This window comes from Lucilia sericata, unplaced genomic scaffold (assembly GCF_015586225.1).
Source record: "Lucilia sericata isolate MDLA Ls3-8-SP2 unplaced genomic scaffold, ASM1558622v1 Contig001417F_arrow, whole genome shotgun sequence".
In the NCBI taxonomy this organism is placed as follows: Eukaryota; Metazoa; Arthropoda; class Insecta; order Diptera; family Calliphoridae; genus Lucilia; species Lucilia sericata.
The window spans coordinates 102-22,500 of NW_023995350.1; the positions used below are offsets into that span (position 1 = coordinate 102).

The following is a 22,399-nucleotide window of genomic DNA, read 5'->3' on the forward strand; positions in this document are numbered from 1 at the left end:
GGAAGATGTAACACTATGTGTACATTATATTTTTATGAAATGTCAATGCTTGCTCGCGGCATTTATGTTGACTAACAGAGCTATGTCTGTTAAAAATAAATAAACAATACAATAATCAAAACTAATATATACAATACAAACAATACTGTCAAGTAACGTTAACACAACAGTGAAATTGAACAAATCAAAATTTACAGTTAACAGAACGTTAAACCAATTAAAACCGAAAGGTTTCCAGATCGTGATCACAAATTAATATAATTATCCGAAAGGAGTTCATCCCACAGAGATAGATATAAAATCGGACTCTATCCGATCCCAATAAACCATCCATAAAGCAGTTTAGAAGGCAATAAGTAGAATTTTCAGTGAAAATAATACAATTCACCACCCGTAACCTTAAAAAATGGTACCAAAATCTAGTAAACAAAGTATATAAAATATCACATATATGTATGTATAAATATCACAGATAAATTCGAAAAAAGTGTATATAAAATATCAGCCCCTGTGTGTCCCCTGGTCGGATTTCCTGAAGAAATCTGGCAGTTCGTAGATGGCGTCGTCCAAGATATATTCTCATTGAGTATTCCAACAGGAGATAGATAATAGGGGTTATGCCAGCTGATATCCCTTTGTGCCGCAAAAATCTCGTTCATTAGATGGTTCTCATGATCAGCGAGACGGTCCACAAACTTCCTTTGTAGAGCTAGAGCATACTTGCAAAATGGAGTCACAGAAGCAGTCTCATAGATGAATGAGTTGGAAAATCTTTCCGTATGATTTTTAAAGTTGCGGTTTATACATTTACGTAAAATATTTCTTTCCAGAAGTTCTATCTCTTTCGCAACCGTTGGAGATATGGAAAACCATATTGGAAAAGCATATGTTAAGACGGATCTAATTGCCACTTTGTACAGGAGGAGTTTAGTATTTTTGGGAAAATAAGTACTATTCAGCAACCTAGAGAACATCGAAGCAATGCGTTTAGTTTTTGTCAGAAGTGTTCGTCCATGGCAGTTAAACTTAAAAAGTTTGTTGAAATTAACTCCAAGGTATGTTATATTGTCTTTTATTGGGATTTCTATCCCATTTAGTGTGAGAAGTAGGCATTTACTTTGGGGGACCACGTAGTCTGCACATTTGCCCGATGCGTTTCTAATACATATAGCCTTCGATTTTGCAGCATTTATCTTAATTCCCCATTTGTCGTAGAAATCACGGATAGAACCCAAATGTGCGGCGGTGTTTTTCAGTGCTTGTAATGGCGAATCATTGTGGCTGTAAACCAAACAATCGTCAGCATATAAGATTGCTGTGGAGTTATCTTTTGTATGCGGAAAATCATACAATAATATGTTGAATAAATATGGAGCAAGAATGCTACCCTGTGGTACACCACTGTTCACAAACCCGCACGAGGAAATACTGTCCTTTATTTGAACACAAAATTGTCGGTCTGTAAAGAAACTTTTAAAAAGTTTAACAATAAATGGATCTACAGCGAGTTCTACCAGTTTATACAGGATGCCTTTATGACATGTGTAATCAAACGCCTTCTCGATATCCAGTGATATGGCCAGAGTACAGCATCTTTTCCTCAGATTCACAGTTACATCATCGTGGAATTTCATTAGGGCGTGTTGAGTGGAATGGTGGCGTTTAAACCCAAATTGATATGATGGGATGGGCTCGATCAGAAATTCATTTTCAAGTTTTGATTTGATTACATGCTCAAGCAGTTTGCCAATGTTTGACAGTAGTGAAATTGGACGGAAGTCCTCAGCTCTATTACAACTGCCTTTCTTCTTCATTGGCAAAATTTTCGCTATTTTCCATGCCCGTGGAAAGTAACAATTATTGAGGCAGTTGTTGAAGAGAATAGTCAAAAGCTCAATAGTTGGGTCTGGGAATTTTTTTATCAAGAAATTTGAAATGCCGTCGAGGCCACTGGATTTTTTGTTTTTTATGTTCGATATGATCGATTTAATGTTGTGGACATTTGTAAAATGGTACGCATCCTCATTGTCTAGAGAGTTGAACTCACTATTGAAAGAATATATATGGTGTGATATATTCTCAATATGCGAGCCTACACGATGAGCAAGATCGGCCACCGGATTAACAGGAAGTTTTTCCGTATATATGTTGGAATAGTATTCCTTAAAATACGCAGAACATGTATCACTGTTGGTTACCGTAACGTTGTCAATACAGATATTGTGGCAAAAAGGTGATTTATGTTTCCCAACAATATTATATACCTGTTTAAAAGCATGAGGTCCGGGTTTGATATGTTTTAGTTTGTTGTTAAAAATGTCTGCTTGTTCCATATTAACAAGATCCTTTATAATTGTTTTAAGCAACTGTATTTGCTTAGAAAGTATATTATATTCGTTACTCAGTCTATTTCCATAGCGATGATATATTTTCTTCAATTCCCTTTGCCATCTATATTTAATCTTATAAAAATTTTTAATTTTGTCGGAATATAAAAATTTGCCGTTCTTAATTTCTACTTTCGTTGTATGTAGATCATGAGCAGACTTGAAACTTTCATTAAATTCTACTATAATTTGTTCAATTTCAGTGTTTTCCAAATTTCTGTTATTCGGTGGCATTAAAATATTAGAACTGATAGTTAAGTCCAGTTGAAAACGTTTCCAATCGGTGTTCTTGTAGGAAGTGTAGTAATGGGGGTTATTAAGTAATATATCCGAAGCATTCATATTAATTTCCAATTTCAATGGAAAATGATCCGAGAACGTCGGGAGGGATGAGATCCTGTAGTTGGGGGTGTCATTATTCATCAAGGAAGTGCTTATGAGGTAATGATCTAGAAATGAATTCGCGCTTGGAAATGACGGGTTGTTATGACAAATCCTTGTGATATCCAACGAATGGTCTTCAAGCCAGTTCTGTAAAATATTGCCGTTTTGGTTTCCAGTACTGTCACCCCATGCTTGATTTTTGGAGTTTAAATCGCCACCAAGAAGAAATAGGTCGAAACCATTTGCCACTAGAAGTATTTTGTCCAAACTATTGCGTAAATTATTAGCAGTAGTGTTGCATTTTACATATAGCGATCCAACCAGGATTTTCCTGGTTGTGTTGTTTATTTTCAATTGGAGTTCTAAAAATGTTCCCAGAATACTTAGGTCGTCGATACCAACTCTTTTGTATGAGATGTTATTTTTAAGTGCAATGGCTACTCCAATGGAGGAGTTATCATAAATAAAGTTGTAGTTATTCAAGAAGACTTTTTTTTGTCTACGGAGATGGCATTCTTGTAGAAAACAGATATCTATTTTGTTGCTGTTAAGGGTGTTAGTGAGATCTATTTGACGACTTCTCTCTAAGAGAGATCTGACGTTAAATGTTAAAAAATTGATGATTCTATGGCCCATGAACTTGTTGAACTTTTTTAAGAAGCCGCAGGAACTCCCCTTTGGCTTCTACTTTTGGCCTATTTTTGTACTCGTTCATGAAGTTATTGAGTTCTTGTTCTAGAGTTAGCTCTTCTGGCTCGAGAAAAAATTCAGCAAGTTTTAAAAATGTTTCAACAATTGACGGTTGAACAGGTTTATTGTCCGCAGATGGCTTATGAAAAAAGCTTGCAAATGATTTGGCTGGATTAACTGCTGATGAAATATATTGTTGACGTTGCTGCTAGCAGCACTTTTAATTTCTTGAACCTCACGTAGGCGTTGTTTTTTTCTCGACACATAATTTTTGTAGAATGTGCAGCCTCGCCAATTTGCGGGGTGACCTTCTTCGCCGCAATTTACACATTTTGGGTTTGAGTTGTCGTTTTTATTCCGGTTACATTCACCAGGCAGATGATGTTGGTCGCATTTCACACATTTATAGTCTGAATTACAATTTTTTGCCATATGACCCCAATGTTGACATCGTCTACACTGTATTTCTCTATCCTTTTTCTTTGGCCTTTCCCAGACAACTGACTGGCTAAGTACGAATTTTACGTGCGATATGTCGCTCAAGTTCTTGCCGGGGTGCAAAGTTACAAGAAAAAGACCTGTGTCACAATTGTTTTTCATAGAGTATGGGGTTGTAAATTTTGTAACCTTTGAGATTACATCGGGAGTTATCCCATCCAGGTGTGATTTTAGTTCCTCGATGTCAGTGCCGTGATATAGGCCACGTAGAACTAACGAGATTTGCTTCAGTTCTCTAGGAGTGAATGAATAAGAATTTATCCTCTTCTCCTTAAGTACCGCCATCATTTCCGTATGGACAGTGGCGTCTGAAAGATAAAGTTTGCATTTATTCCTGTTAACATTCTTTATTTTAAAATTTATCTTGGGTGATTTCGCCTCCAGTTGGCTCACCAGATGTTGTACATTAATATTGTACAAAAATATAGGGGGGCAGAATTTGTTACCAGTTGGTGTCGTTGAAGTGGAATTAGTTGGCTTGTCAACAGTGCCGTAATTCCTTGGAGTGCCGGCGGAGTCATCATTACTCTCTATGTCAAGGTCAGCTAGGAGACTGAATCTGTTGCTGCTAATGGGAGCAGCGCCATTGTCCGGGTTTGATATGCTTTTACGTCTCCTCTTGGAATTTTGCTGTTCAACCTTGTTGTCAATAACTTGTCCTTGAGATGCAACGTCGTCAATATCGTGGCAATCCATATGAACATATATCCATAAAATCCAAGGAAAATTGTATCCCACGTATTCAGCACTAAAGACTGAGTGTCTTCAATCCTCCAAGAATTAATGTTGTGTAATTTTCTAAAAATAAAATAAAATCAGCCGCTTTATGTCTTTACTCAACCAAAGAAGCTTGGTAAAACCTGATCAAAAGAAAAACAATACAGTTTACAGCAAGAGTTGCCAGATTAAAAGAAATATTACAAAATAAAATTATTTTGAAATTCTTTTCTTTTTAAGAACATTTGAGGCAGCAGAATATTGTTTTTTTTATATTAAGTTGTATAAAGTAACGATTTTATTTAATATGGAGTATTATAAAAAATGTTCAATATTTGCTTTTTATTTATTAACGTTGAAAATTTAAAAACATAGCTGAAAACTTAGCCGGCTTACAACCGTTTTCAAGCCGCCGCCGAAATTTTAAGTGCCAGCATCCGCCGCCGTTAATGTTTGTCGGCGCAGGTCTCTGGTCGTCGTGCACAGCACAGAAAAGGCGAGTAACCGCGTTATAAAAACAATAATATTATTGTTAAATTGTTATAATAAATTATTAAAACTTGTAATAAAAAACAAGCTTTTTTTGTGGTTAAATTTAATTAAGTTAAATAGCCTAAGGGGAGACCCTTTACCAACTTAAAAATTGTAATAAGAAAAATTTTCTCATTGGTATAAAGTAAACAACAGGAATGAGATAGAAAAAATTTTTTCTTGATGAATATATAAAGGAAAAAGTGGAAAAAAATAAAAATATACCTACACATATACAGAAAAATATACACAAATTTTACACCAACACAAAAACACTACGTGAGTGAAGAAAAAAAAAAATAAAATAAAAAATACGCGACATAGAAACAGCCGCACTAAAACGGGGACGGAAAACAAAAAACGTGCTAAGCTTTAAAATTGTCAAGAAAAAAATTATTTATTTAATAAAAAAACGAAAAATAAACATAATAATCAATAGAAAAAAAGGGTAAATAAATAATAGTGTTAAAATTAATAAATGCCGCCCAGAAAAAAATATATTGAAAACAAAAAAACAAGTTAAAGTTTTTAATGGAAATTAAAATATTCTATATGCTTGCTAAAGTTTTGTGGTAAATAATCAGGGATCAAGTTTTTTTTTGTTAACAATTGTTGAAAATATAAGAAAAATTAATTTGCTGCTTGGTAAGTTTTTACGCAATCGTCGTCGTTGTTTTGTTGGTTTTGGCTGTTTAATGGAGGATTTTTTATTTGCTAAAATTGCTAAATAGCTGCAAGGGTCTTAAAAAGGGGTTGGCAGGGGGTTATGGTTAGAAATGGGTCTTATGAAAACATTTCCTTTAACAAAAAAAACACAGGGTTGGGGTAAGCGGGCCACATATATTTATTTGTGTTTTTGTATTTACGCTTTAAAGCCGAAAAACATTCTAAAAAAATATACAGGTGGAGTCTTGTACAAAAAAAAAACTATGAATACAAAACAAAGCGGCTTTTTTTATATACAATATATATTTTTAACGACGTTGATGATGAGCAAAATAAACCAGCAAAAGAAAAACACTTGGCAAACAGAGTTGTATTTTTATTATACTGTATTTGTATCAGGGTTGGAAAAATTTATACAATTGTACTTTATTTGATATTTGCTGCGCTTCAAAATTTACCTTATTGAAATAATCTAACAAAAAGTGCAAGGGTATATTTAAAATACAATTTCAATAGGCTTATATAGTTCTTTTTATGGGCTAGTCTAATGACTTTTTTATAGTATAGTATATTTAGTCTTTGAATTAATCTTTACGCTATTCTATCTAGTCTATGGATTAGTTTATATGTTGTATATAGAGTAATATTTATAAATTTGTCTTTGGGCTATTATATAGACCAGTCTATTGTATAGTCTTAAGACCCGTCTAGACTACACTATAGTCATTTGGACATTTTCGAGTTTTTTAACTTATCTTTTAATGTTTTTGTTGAAATGTAAAATTTTTTAAATATTATTTTCAGACAGATTTTATTATTATATACGAACGTTTGTAATAATAATATAATATTTTTTATATTGAATCGATTTTTCTGATTTTTTTACAAGATATTCGACTTTTTTTGAACAAAGTATGTATTTGATTTATAGCAGTGGTGCTCAAACACATACTACCATAGACTACCATAGTTTTATTTGTGTTGGTAAAGCAGCAGAGAACAGAATTCAATTCAAAATAAAGTATACTAATAAAATGACTACAAACTATAAAGTATATGCTAACTGTCAAATATTTATTATGGATTTTGACAGCCAGCGTATAGCAACGTCTATATATAAATAACTATCAACTGTTCTCCCATGTTCTCCTACATTAATTCGGCTTTCTCAAAATTTTGTTGTTGTATTTCTGTGTGTATTTTAAAAACGTCGCGCACAGACCTTGCTTTGACAAGTGCTGATCAGCAACTGATTTGATTTTGTTTTTCAAGTTGAGAGCAAACCAACTGATATTGCTCATTATAAAAAGAAGAAGAATTAAACCTATAGTGTATGTGTATCAACTTAGCGTCAGCAGAATTTTCTTACCCTATCACGCGTGCTATGACACGGCCATATTGAGCTTCTCTGATTTATAGAAACTTTGCTGAAATGGTTTGTTTCACAACGAATACAGTTGAACAAATATTTGTTACAATCAGATTTAAAAAGTACAATTCTTAATGCTTGAAACACAATTTGAAAATTCCATTTGCCATCCCTGATGTGAATATAAAATTTTTTATTATTTATTTTGCTATATTATTTGTTTTTAATTGTTTTTTCCTCTTTTTTTCATTTTATACATTACAGTGTGCAATAACAAGAGAAAAGCATTAACAACAACAACATCAAATTAACAACACCACCACCAATAATAAATTATAATAATAATAGCAAAAAACAACAAATACGCACAATATCGATTTTATATGGTTTTTTAAGCCTAAAAAGAAAAGAGGAAAAGAGACAAATAGTCCACAAATGGGAATAGAGCGAGAGAGTGAGATAGTGAGCGAACGATTGAATGAATAGAGCAGAGAAAATAAATAAACAAAAGAAAAACAACCGTAAATTTCATTTACATTTACACACGACAGCACAAAACAATAACAACAACAAGAGTAGCAACAACTACAAAAACATAAAATTCCGCTTAAAAATAAACAACTCTTGAAAATAAGAATAGAAAACAAAAACAACAACAACAACAAAAATTCTTATTGTGTGTTATTGAAAAACCTTGAATAAAGTCCGCTAAAAAACCATAAAAGAGTAGAGAAAAAAAAACAAAAACAAACAATTTGTAAACACGCAAAAAGGAAAAAAATAAAAAAAAAAACAATTAACAGTGTTGCTAAACGTTTGAAAATTTTGAATAAAAAAAAAAACTAAAAACAACAAGCAAATCGTGTGAGTGCGCAACAACAACAATATACGACGATCAGTTTCTTCTTTTTTCGTTAATATTTTTTTTTGCCGTATCAGAATTAGCAGCACAAAACATAACAAGTAATAGAAATACAAAAAAAGGTAAACATTAGCAACTTTATTATTATCCATTTGTTCTCTCGTTCGTTTCGCGTTCATTTATTTATTTAGTCACAACAGTGTGTTTATTATTTTTTTTTTTCATATTTTTATTTTTCGTCACTCGTTGCGTTCGTTTATTTATTTATAAAGCAGTTTTTTTTCTAATTAAATTGTCGTAAGACAAACTTGTTGTAAATAATGTAATTAATATTAAATTTTGTGTTGAGTTTTTATTTTTTTGTTGAAAAATTAAGGTTATGTTTTGTGTGTGGCTGCCGCTCGTTTGGTTGCTGCTGCATACACAACAAGTAACCTAAATTATTTATTGTACATATTAAGAAATTATTTATAAATACAACTAAAAAAAAATATATCATTCATCCAACAATTTAATATCCACGTGGATTAAGTGAAAAAAAACGAAAAGAAATAATATTAATTTTTCTATTGTAATGCAAATAAATGTTTGTTGAGCGATTGTTTTGGAAATTTATACAGTGTGTAGCAAAAGTTTGACATATGGTCGCGCATAGTTTACTTTTAAGGGTCAAAGGTGTATTGTGTTTCAATAACAAATTATTTTAGAGGTTTTTAGTGTTTGTGTTTAAGGATTTTTTTTATGGCTGGTTAATATAGTTTGTTACAAAAGTTTATTGAAAGATGTCAAAGGTCATATTTTTGATAATTACAGGCACCAGAGACAAGCAAACCAATTAGACTCTAATTAGTCCAAGTCGTCCAGGGACCAATAATTATCCAAAAAAAGTACAGTTTTACGCAAAGGAATTATATTTTAATGAATCATCTAAAAGTCTAGCTGCTGGGGTCATAGGTACATGAGCTAATAAACAATAATAGTTCATATGATAAATTTTAAAAATAAGAATCAATATTTATCCAAAAATAAGTTTAGTTTTATGCAAAGGAAACCTTTTATATAAGCTAATAGCCGGTATACCTTTTGCCCGGAAATGAGTCGGCGGAAATTTGTTTTATTTTTAGAAGCTTTGGTTTCGTGCAAAGGAAACTTGTCAATTTTTAATAGTAATACAAAAATGTTATAAAATCGAATTAGAAACTTTTATTTTTCAGTTTCGATATACGATTTCCAACAAAAATTAAAGAACTTATAGATTCTAATTGGATAATTTGAAATGGAAGACTTAAGGCCAACAATATAAACTACATACTAAGTTTTATTTTAACAAGGTTTTATTTTCAGGAAAATTAGATCTAATACTGTAGTCTATGGTCTGCTTTATAATTTAATCTATAGTTTAGGCTACAATCTTGTTAATAGACTAGTTTAGAGTATGGTCTAAAGTCTAGCCTATAGTCTGCTCTATAATCTGGACTTTAGTCTAGACTAAAGTTCAAATTAAAGACTAGATTATAGGCCATATTATACACATGCTACAAACCAGTCTACAGTCTAATCTATAGTCTGGTCTGTAGTCTGGTATATAGTCTAGTGTATACCCTAATCTATAGTCTAGTCTATAGTTGTCTTAGTAAAGCATATATTCAGTTTAATCTAAGGTCTGTCTATAATATATTCTATAGTCTTGTCTAGTCTATATTCCAGTTCATAGTCTAGTCTATAGTTTAGTCTACACACTAGTCTATAGTGTAGTCTAGAAGATATTCTATAGTTTGGTTAATTTTCTATTCTGTTTTATTTCCTAAACATTAATATTATCTATAGTCTAAGCAGTCTGAAAAAACTTATACTTTTATTACAATTTCAGTATCTTACTAGTTCATGGCCACCGGTTCTACAACAACAAATAGAAGCCTTAATATCCCGCCCACCCAATTACTCCAAAATAACAGCAGTAGCAGCAGCAACAACAACAACTCAAATATAAAACTCACAAACAACAATTATAACAACAACAGTAATACAACCACCTTAAAATTAACAACAACAACAGCAACATCTATTAAAAGTGGTCCTTTAACAACCACCAAGAGCAGCAACAACAGCAGCAGCACCACCACCACCACCAACAGTTTAAATAACAGCCTCACCATAAGCAGCAATAATTTAAATACCAGCAACAGCAGCAGTGTTACGGTTACGGCCGACGCTGCCACTGTCGCTATAGCTAAAGATATGTTGCAATTGCATCATGGTTCAGCTCTCAGCAATAACAATAACAATAGCATCAGTAATACTACCAACAATAGTGATGATTTAAATTCTTCTCCTGCTCATAACAACAATAATACGAATTCCTCTTCTGCCTCTTTAAATCATAATAATCGGAATAATTCCAATAATACGACGACAACAACAACCCCACCTGCCCCTTTACAACAATTTCAATTGCAACAACAACAAAGACCACCGCCACCACCCGATCATGCTGTCGGCTATTTAAAATATGAAGATGAATTTCTTTACATCACCGAGGCCTGCACCATAATCGGGTCGTAATTCATCAACATCTCATGTTCATTTTCATGTGGCCGAAAATAATCTAGTGTCGCGCAAACATTTTCAAGTACTGTTTGATGCCGATACTCGTGATTTCTATGTACAATGTTTGAGTAAGAATGGTATATTTGTGGATGATTTCTTGCAGAGGCGCAATGCCGATCCTTTAAAATTGCCAGCAAGGTGAGCTACTTAACTTTGGACTCTTAACAATTTAATTTTATGTTTCTAACTTTCTCCTTTGTGCTTTTAGTTGTTATTTCCGTTTTCCCAGCACTGAGATACGCATACAATTTGAAAGTTTCTTGCATACGGATTCACCCACAAATGTGGTTGTTGGTGGTGTTAATAATTTGAGTAATAACTCTTTGAATAACAATCATCATCATAATATTTCTTCCTCATCCGCCTCTTCTCATCATCTTATAAGTGGCCATGGTGGTGGCAGTGTAGGCAATGTTCATCAAGTTATTATATCACCTGCTTCAGCCGAGGAATTACATCAGCAGCAATTGCATGGTGGCGGCGGCGGAGGAGGTGGCGGTGGCATTCATCAAATGCAGCATATATCATCGTCTCAGCAGCAGCAACAACATTTAAGCTCTTCAGGTGGTTCTCATTTACTACCTATGGATAATTCGAATGTTATTTATTCACCACTTAAAATATCTATACCCAAAAAGGAACAAAAGTCTCCTTATTTATCACCAACTGGCAAGTCAAATTCTTTGTATTTGTTAACTACTATTTTACCTTTGTTTTTATTACGTTTTTCTCTGTTTGTTTTCCAAGATTAGTTTCAGTTGAAATTTTTTCTTTAATTTTCATTTTTATATGATTGAAATCAATTTTTTTGGTGATGAAAAAGTATTTAGTCGAAATTAATATAAAGTTTGTGTTCAATTGCTTTATTTCAAATCAAAATTTTCTTTTTTAAAACCACGCCACGAAAAATAGATATTTGAAAGCTTTTTTTTAAGTTTACTCTATTACAAATTTTTTATTGAACTGAACTAGAACTTAACTAAAACTTAACTGAACTAGGACTGAACTCAACAAGACCTGAACTAGAACTGAACTAGAATTGAACTATAACTGAACTTAAACTCAACAAGAACTGAACTAGAACTCAACAAGACCTGAATTAGAACTGAACAAGAACTGAACTTAAACTCAACAAGAACTGAACTAGAACTGAAATAGAACTGATCTAGAACTGATCTAGAACAGATCTAGAACAGAACTAGAACAGATCTAGAACAGAACTAGAAACAGAACTAGAACAGAACTAGAACTGAACTAGAACTGAACTAGAACTGAACTAGAACTGAACTAGAACTGAACTAGAACTGAACTAGAACTGAACTAGAACTGAACTAGAACTGAACTAGAACTGAACTAGAACTGAACTAGAACTGAACTAGAACTGTACTAGAACTGTACTAGAACTGAACTAGAAATAAACTAGAACTGAACTAGAACTGAACCAGAACTGAACTAGACTGAACTAGAACTGAACTAGAACTGTACTAGAACTGAACTAGAACTGAACTAGAACTGAACTAGAACTGAACCAGAACTGAACTAGAACTGAACTAGAACTGAACTAGAACTGTACTAGAACTGAACTAGAACTGAACTAGAACTGAACTAGAACTGAACTAGAACTGAACTAGAAACTCAACTAGAACTGAACTAGAACTGAACTAGAACTGAACTAGAATTGAACTAGAACTGAACTAGAACTGAAATAAAACTGAACTAGAACTGAACTAGAACAGAAATGAACTAGAAATGAACAAGAAATGAACTAGAACTGAACTAGAATTGAACTAGAACTGAACTAGAATTGAACTAGAACTGAACGAGAACTGAACTAGAACTGAACTAGAACTGAACTAGAACTGAACTAGAACTGAACTAGAACTGAACTAGAACTGAACTAGAACTGAACTAGAACTGAACTAGAACTGAACTAGAACTGAACTAGAACTGAACTAGAACTGAACTAGAACTGAACTAGAACTGAACTAGAACTGAACTAGAACTGAACTAGAACTGAACTAGAACTGAACTAGAACTGAACTAGAACTGAACTAGAACTGAACTAGAACTGAACTAGAACTGAACTAGAACTGAACTAGAACTGAACTAGAACTGAACTAGAACTGAACTAGAACTGAACTAGAACTGAACTAGAACTGAACTAGAACTGAACTAGAACTGAACTAGAACTGAACTAGAACTGAACTAGAACTGAACTAGAACTGAACTGAACTGAACTAGAACTGAACTAGAACTGACTAGAACTGAACTAGAACTGAACTAGAACTGAACTAGAACTGAACTAGAACTGAACTAGAACTGAACTAGAACTGAACTAGAACTGAACTAGAACTGAACTAGAACTGAACTAGAACTGAACTAGAACTGAACTAGAACTGAACTAGAACTGAACTAGAACTGAACTAGAACTGAACTAGAACTGAACTAGAACTGAACTAGAACTGAACTAGAACTGAACTAGAACTGAACTAGAACTGAACTAGAACTGAACTAGAACTGAACTAGAACTGAACTAGAACTGAACTAGAACTGAACTAGAACTGAACTAGAACTGAACTAGAACTGAACTAGAACTGAACTAGAACTGAACTAGAACTGAACTAGACTGAACTAGAACTGAACTAGAACTGAACTAGAACTGAACTAGAACTGAACTAGAACTGAACTAGAACTGAACTAGAACTGAACTAGAACTGAACTAGAACTGAACTAGAACTGAACTAGAACTGAACTAGAACTGAACTAGAACTGAACTAGAACTGAACTAGAACTGAACTAGAACTGAACTAGAACTGAACTAGAACTGAACTAGAACTGAACTAGAACTCAACTAGAACTGAACTAGAACTCAACTAGAACTGAACTAGAACTGAACTAGAACTGAACCAGAACTGAACTAGCACAGAATTCACTCTCTTAAACGAAAAAGAATACAATTGTCTTTAAAACATATTGTCCTTTAATAAAGAGAGTAAAATTTTCTATACAATATGTTGCTCTCTTCTATAGAAAATGTCGCTCTCAAAAGTTTCTAAAGAAAATGTCGATCTCATATACAAATAGCAATATCTTATAAAGAGCACGAAATTTTCCATAGAAACAACACTCATTTATTGAGATATAGTAAAATTTTTCAAAATCGATTTATTTTGAATCAAATTACAAAACAACAGATAAATATCAAAGTTTATTAAACTTCACCTTCTCCCCATTTAGTTCTTATACAAAATTTTGAATAAATTGATTTGCTACTTTACAAAAGTACATAAAACCAGCAATGAAACTACATACCTCTAAAACTAAGTTCCCCAAAAACGAAGAGTGGGAAAAATAATAACAAAAACAATAAAATCATTAAATAGAACAATAAAAAAACACAAAAATCCATACATTTACCCCACATCAAACTAAAATAAAACATCCCTAAATAAAACTAATGCTCTAATAATAAAAAAAACTTTTAACTTATTCCCCTTTAGGTACAATAAGTGCAGCCAATAGTTGTCCGGCTAGCCCGCGTCAAGGTTTTCATCAGAATCAAAATAATTATAATAATTATAGTAATAATAATTTACAAAATGTAAGTAAAAACACAAACACAATTTTTTAAATAAAACTTTATTAATTTATGGTATTCCATTTATTTGCAGCAACAAGATTTATTCCAAACGCCCTCAACGGCCAGTTATAATCATAATGAGAAACCACCTTACAGTTATGCTCAATTAATTGTACAGGCTATATCCGCAGCACCAGATAAACAATTGACATTGTCGGGCATTTATTCATTTATTGTTAAACATTATCCTTATTATCGTAAAGAAACTAATAAGGGTTGGCAAAATTCCATACGTCATAATCTCAGTTTAAATAGGTTTGTAAATAAAGAAAAAAAACTAAAACAATTATTCTAATTATTGCATTACATTTTTGTTTATTTTCCCAGGTATTTCATAAAGTTGCACGCTCTCAAGATGAACCCGGCAAGGGTAGCTTTTGGCGCATTGATCCTGATAGTGGCGCCAAATTAATAGATCATAGCTATAAGAAACGTCGCCAACGCAGTAGCCAAGGTTTTCGCCCATCGTATGGCATGCCACGTTCAGCACCTGTTTCACCAAGTCACATGGGTAATTATACTTATTTTGGTGTGTAATATTTTTTCTTCTGCATTGCATAAATTTATTTTAATTTTCATTGTGTGATTTCATTTTGTTTTTTTCTTTTTCTTCCAACTTTTTTTTTTGGTTGTTGTTAATTTTGTTTGTGTTTTTTTTATGTTTTTTGTTTACTTTTTTGCTAATTGTAGAATATTCGGCTGATAATTCACGTGAAAGTTCACCGCTACAAGATATTGTTCTACAATCAGCACCTGGTTCACCAGGCATGTCTTTGGAAAATCGTAATGTTGATAATGGTGAGTATGAGATAAAAATAAGTTATAATTTCTTAAATAAAATGGCTTTCACCAGAAATTTGTTACTCTTTATAACAGAGTGTTATTTTCTAACTGCACTAAATCTAAACTAGAACTGAACTAGAACAAAACTGGAACTGAACTAGAACTAGAACTGAACTAGAATTGAACTAGAACTGAACTAGAACGGAACTAGAACTGAACTAGAACTGAAGTAGAACTGAAGTAGAACTGAACTAGAACTGAACTAGAACTGAACTAGAACTGAACTAGAACTGAACTAGAACTGAACTAGAACTGAACTAGATATGAACTAGAACTGAACTAGAACTAACTAGAACTGAATTAGAACTGAACTAGAACTGAACTAGAACGGAACTAGAACTGAACTAGAACTGAAGTAGAACTGAAGTAGAACTGAACTAGAACTGAACTAGAACTGAACTAGAACTGAACTAGAACTGAACTAGAACTGAACTAGAACTGATAGAACTGAACTAGATATGAACTAGAACTGAACTAGAACTAACTAGAACTGACTAGAACTGAACTAGAACTGAACTAGCAAACTGACTAGAACTGAACTAGAACTGAACTAGATATGAAATTAGAACTGAATTAGAACTGAACTAGAACTGAACTAGAACTGAACTAGAACTGAACTAGAACTGAAGTAGACTGAAGTAGAATCTGAACTAGAACTGACTAGAACGGCAGTAGAACTGAAGTAGAACTGAACTAGAACTGAACTAGAACTGAACTAGAACAGAACTGAACTAGAATTGAACTAGAACTGAACTTAGAACTGAACTTAGAACTGAACTAGAACTGAATTCCTAGAACTAAACTAGATATGAACTATCGAACTAGAACTGAACTAGAAACTGAATCTAGAACTGACCTGAACTAGAACGTGAACTAGAACTGAACTAGAACTGAACTAGAACTGAACTAGAACTGAACTAGAACTGAACTTAGAACGGAACTGTAACGGAGGGAACCACTAGAACTGACGTAGAAACTGAAGTAGAACTGAAGTAGAAACTGAACTAGAACTGAACTAGACTGAACTAGAACTGAACTAGAACAGGAACCTGAACTAGAACTAACTAGAACTGAATAGAACTGAACTAGAACTGAACTAGAACTGAACTAGAACTGAACTAAACTGAACTAGAACTGAAGTAGAACTGAAGTCGAATTGAACTAGAACTGAACTAGAACTGAACTAGAACTGAACTAGAACTGAACTAGAACTGAACTAGAACTGAACTAGAACTGAACTAGAACTGAACTAGATATGAACTAGAACTGAACTAGAACTAACTAGAACTGAACTAGAACTGAACTAGAACTGAACTAGAACTGAAACTAGATATGAATTAGAACTGAACTAGAACGAACTAGAACTGAACTAAACTGAACTAGAACTGAACTAGACTGAACTAGAACTGAACTAGAACTGAACTAGAACTGAAGTAGAACTGAACTAGAACTGAACTAGAACTGAACTAGAACTGAACTAGAACTGAACTAGAACGAACTAGAACTGAAAACTGAACTAAATAGAACTGAACTAGAACTGAACTACTAGAACTGAACTAGAACTGAACTAGAACTGAACTAGAACTAGAACTGAACTAGAACTGAACTAGAACTGAACTAGAACTGAACTAGATGAAAAACTGAACTAGAACTGAACTAGAACTGAACTAGAACTGAACTAGAACTGAACTAGAACTGAATAGAACTGAACTAGAACTGAACTAGAACTGAACTAGAACTGAACTAGAACTGAATAGAACTGAACTAGAACTGAACTAGAACTGAACTAGAACTGAACTAGAACTGAACTAGAACTGAACTAGAACTGAACTAGAATGAACTAGAACTGAACTAGAACTGAACTAGAACTGAACTAGAACTGAACTAGAACTAAACTAGAACTAAACTAGAACTGAACTAGAACTAAACTAGAACTGAACTAGAACTGAACTAGAACTGAACTAGAACTGAACTAGAACTGAACTAGAACTGAACTAGAACTAAACTAAAACTAAACTAGGACTGAACTAGAACAGAACAAGAATTGAACTAGATCTGAACTTGAGGGTATAACTTTCTATAGAAAATATTCTGCCTCTTATAATGAGAGTAAATTTTCTTAAAAAATTGATTCTCTTTATAATAATTTATCTTTTTTACAGAAATTATTTATCAAAATCAGAATATTCAACAATCCAGCGCTAATAATACCCAACAATTCAGGTAAATTTAAAAATCTCTTCTTACTCTCCTCATTTACTAACATCATTTCTTTCACTTCACTTGTTTACTTACAGCAGCAGCCCCTATTATATAACAAATCAAAATACGATTTATAACACAACAACATCAACAGGAAATAGGTGGTGGTGGTGGCGGCGGCGGAGGTGGTGGTGTAGGTGCTTTAATTGCTCTCAAACGTAATCATGCAATGGCTGCTGGTACTGGTGGTGGTGGTAATACGGTGGTAACTTTGCAACAGCAGCAGCAACATCATCAACAAAATCTACAAGGTCTACATCCAGACATTATCTATGAGGAAATGCCCACAGATTATAGTGGTAATATGGAATCAGGTGATGATGAATGTGATGCTGGTGCCAAAAGGCCAAAAGTTGAAGTACTCTGATGTGTATGACAACAGCAACAACAAGAAAACGTAAAAAAGAATAAGTAAAAGAAGAAAGAAAAAAAAAAACAACTACAACTACGGCTAGTGTTGTTGACAAATAATTATCATCATTATATATAACAAAAGAAAAAAAAAAACAACAAAAATATGAAAACCAACAAAAAATTACATTTATGTTTTATTATGTACGCTTTAATTTTACAAAATTTACTATACACCCTACACACACCAACACACATACTACATCAACGGCATCAAAAGCATTATCATCCAACACCGACTCCTCCCCGCCTCTTAACACTCACTGTAAAGTGGAGCCTTCAATCAACATTAATGTTCTCTCATACATCTTTTTTCTTTGCTCTTAAGCCCTGGTAATTTAGTTTTAACTTTAATTACATTTCTATAGATTCTACTTTTACCTGCCCCAGTTTTCTTTTTTTAACAAATTTTTTTTCATTAATTCTCTATTTTAATTATAATTTCCTCCCCAAACATTTTCAACGTTTAAATTGTAACGTTATTAATTAATTTTTAATCTAAACTACTACAACACACCTAAACACACAAAAATGTATTGTTTTAAACACTTTTTTTTAATTTTTTAATTATCTAAAGTATATTGAATTTGCTGACCCTTTAATTAAACTTTTGTTTTTTAATATAAAGCTATAGTTTATATATATATTTTTTTGTTAAATATAAGTTTGCGTTAAAAAAGGAATTAATTTTTTTATCCGTTAAACGGATATTGCTCTCATTTAACTTCTTTTTTTTTAGAAAAAAAAAAAAACGTATGTAATTACAATGATTTTATGTTGTTAAATATAAACTTAATAATTAATTGTTTTTTTCACAAAAACACGTTTTTAACGACGAATTCAATATGCTTTGATGATGGCTTAAACAACAACAAAAATAACTAATTGGTTACACAAAAGCAAAAGTCTTTATAAATAATGTTTATTATATATTGATTTAAACAAAACTAAAAAAACAAACAAAAGAAATCTGTTTTTATTATTATAACAAATGTTAGTTTTCTTTATGAAAAGAAAATGTTTATTTTGTGTCGGTTTTTTAAGTTAAAATTTAAGAGAAAATCGTATTTATATCAGGCATGGATAATTTTAAAATAATACTAACTTATAACAAAAATAGTACTTTTTTAGATTTTAGACTATAGACTCGACTATAAACTTGACTATAGACTAGACTATAAACAAGACTATTAACTAGATTATAGACTAGACTATAAACTAGACTGTAAACTAGACAATAGACTAGACTATACCATAGACTAGACTGTTGACTATACTATAGACTAAACTATAGAGTAGACATTAGACTGGACTATAGACTAAACTATAGACTAGACAATAGATTAGACTATAGACTAAGAATTGATTGCAGAATATACTATAGACTAGACAATGAAGTAGACTATAGAATAAACTATAGACTAGACTATAGACTAGACTATAGACTAGACTATTGACTAGACTATAGACTAAACTATAGACTAGACAATAGACTAGACTATAGACTAAACTATAGACTAAACTATAGACTAGACTATTGACAAGACTAGACTATAGACTAGTCTACAGACTAAACTATAGACTAAACTATAGAATATACTATATACTAGATAATAAACTAGACTATAGACTGAACTGTAGACTAGACTATAGGCTATCTACAGACTAGACTATAGACTAAACTATAAACTAGTCTGTAGAATAGACTATATACTAGACTATAAAGTAGACTATATACTAGAATATAAAGTCGACTATATAATAAACTATAGACCAGACTATAGACTAAACTATAGATTAGACTATGGACTAGTCTATAGACTAGATTGTATAATAGACTATAGACTAGAGTATAAAGTCGACTATAGACTAGACAAAACTATAGACCAGACTAGACTTTAGACCAGACTATAAACTACACTATAGATTAGACTATAGCTTAGACTATACTACGGATTATACTGAGTCTATCTGATTTTATAAAGAAATCTACTCTCTCCTTATAATCGAGTTTTCTTTTTATAAGAAAACAAATCTTTTTATAGAAAATTATTCTCTCTTTTAAGAGAGTCAAATTTTCTTTGGAAAATAGAGTTAAAGTTTCTATAAAGAATTTGTCTCCTTTATAAGAGAGTAACATTTTCTATAGAGAATGGTTCTCTCTTTATAAGAGAGTAAAATTTCCTATAGAAAAATGGTCTCTCTTTTTAAGAGAGTAAAATTTTCTATAGAAAATTTTTTATAAGAGAGTAACATTTTCTATAGATAATTGTTCTCTCTTTATAATAGAGTAAAATTTTCAAAAGAACATTTATCTCTTAATAAGAAAGTAAAATTATTTAAAGAAAATTTTTCTCTTTTTATAAGAGAGTAAAATTTTCTACAGAAAATTAGTCTCTTTTTATAAAAGAGTAAAATTTTCTATGGTTAATTTATCTCTCTCTATAGGAGAGTAAAATTTTTTATAGAAAAGGTGTCTCTATTTATAAGAGAGTAAATTTTTAGATAGAAAATGTTTTAGTCTTTATGAGAGAGTAAAATTTCTATAAAATATTGGTCTCTCTTTATAAGAAAGTAAATTTTTAGATAGAAAATGGTTATCTCTTTTAAAGAGATTAAAATTTTCTTTAGAAAAATGTTTTCTTTTTAAAAGAGTTACATATTTTCTATAGCAAAAGTTTTTCTCTTTAAAAAGAGCCTCTCTGGTGTAAAAAATTTAAAAACTTTTATAAAACTTAAAAAACTTAACATAAAATAAACATTTTAACCTTATTTTTTTTATCGCTAAATAACAAATTAAATAAATTTTTAGCATAAAAATAAAAGAAGTTCAACTTAAGTTTTAAATATCTTAGAAAAAAACGCAACTATTATTCTCTAAAGAGCAGTTAAATAAATTTAAAAATAAATCACCAGCAACTGTTAAGGTTGAACTTCGAAAAAACTATTTTAGGCACTACCATCTCTACGCTAAACATTAAACAGAAATTTAAAAACAAAATATAAAAAAAAAATTAAGCAAAATTCGTATATACAGAGTTGTTAGAAATTCTCTTTAAAATAACAAAAAAAAATATAAGAAAGAAAAAAAAAACTATAAAAAAATAAAATAAAACCTCCCCCTTTTAAAAAATAACTAAAGTAAAAGTAAAAAATTATAATAAATCCAAAAAAAAAAAAAGAAAAGAAAAGAAAACATAAAATGTGCAGCAGCAGTGAATATTAAAAGAATAAAATAAAAAAATGTTTACCTTTTTATAGAAAGTTATATAAACAAAATAAAGCAAAACCGCATAAACTATACCTACATCTTATATAACACACACGATTCTATATACATTAACTATATAAGTAATAAAAACAAATTAATTAAATCCCTTAAAATAAATAAAAAAAGGATATAAAAAAATAATTAAAGTAAACAAACAAGCGAACAGGAAAAATAAAATGAAAAAAATTGTAAAATGATTGCACTTTATTTCATAAACAAAAATATATAATAATAAAAATAAAGAAAACTCCCCCTCATATAAATGTTTGGACAAGATGTGTATTTGAACCAAAAAAAAAAAAATAATAATAATAAAAAATAAAATAAAAAAATTGAATTTTTCAATTTAAGATTATGTTTAAGTTCTTTAAGAAAATGTTAGGTTATTTTTGTCGAAATTACGGTTATAAAACAAAACAACAACAAAACAATTTTGATTTTATTTTATTCATATACTATATACTTCAAATTAAAAACGCATAAAATAATTAAAGATTTAAAAAAAAATTAAAAGATTTTTTTTTCATTTCCTTAAGTAAACAATACAATTTTAAAAATTTTCTTTAGAAGTCAAAAGTTCTTTACAACAGTTTCACATTTTCTATAGAAAATCAAACATTTCATATTTTCCTTAGAAAATTAATGGCTCTTTACAAGAACTTCACTTTTTCTAAAGAAAATAAATTGCTCTTTACAAGAACATCAAATTTTCTATAGAAAATCAATCGCTGTTTCAACAATTTCACATTTTCTATAGAAAATCAATCTCCATTTTCACAAGCTTCACATTTTCTATAGAAAATCACTCACTCTTTACAAGAACTTCATATTTTCTAAAGGAAATCATTCGCTCTTTACAACAACTTCACATTTGCTATAGAAATGCAATCTTTTTTAGAACATTTTCACATTTCGATAGAAAATCACTCACTCTTTACAAGAACTTCATATTTTCTAAAGGAAATAGTTCGCTCTTTACAAGAGCTTCACATTTTCTATAGAAAATCACTCACTCTTTACAAGAACTTCATATTTTCTAAAGGAAATCATTCGCTCTTTACAACAACTTCGCATTTGCTATTGAAATGCAATCGTTTTTTAGAACATCTTCACATTTTCTATAAAAAATATTTTCTAAAAGAAATAGTTCTCTCTTTACAGGAGCTTCACAATTGCTATAGAAAAATCAATGGTTTTCTATAGAGAGTCATCACTCTTTTTTTTTAATAACTTCTTATTTTCTATAGAAAATCAATCGCTT

The 22,399-nt window shown here is 31.2% G+C and overlaps 1 protein-coding gene and 1 long non-coding RNA gene across 2 annotated transcripts; both read left to right on the forward strand.

The window, feature by feature from the left end:
• Positions 1–582: 582 nt before the first annotated feature.
• LOC119611300 lies at positions 583–864 on the forward strand. Its single transcript, XR_005232059.1, has 2 exons — positions 583–777; positions 831–864. It is a non-coding gene; the product is annotated as an uncharacterized LOC119611300 (long non-coding RNA).
• A 4,392-nt stretch (positions 865–5,256) lies between these two features.
• On the forward strand, positions 5,257–17,963 carry LOC119611294 (putative uncharacterized protein DDB_G0286901). The gene is given in 12 exon segments (XM_037966828.1): positions 5,257–5,655; positions 7,507–8,226; positions 9,975–10,657; positions 10,659–10,849; positions 10,920–11,380; positions 14,212–14,312; positions 14,383–14,610; positions 14,679–14,862; positions 15,042–15,149; positions 17,357–17,417; positions 17,492–17,524; positions 17,526–17,963. Coding segments are annotated over 10 exon segments (2,334 nt in total). The 5' UTR covers positions 5,257–5,655; positions 7,507–8,226; positions 9,975–9,988; the 3' UTR covers positions 17,824–17,963.
• Positions 17,964–22,399: the final 4,436 nt, after the last annotated feature.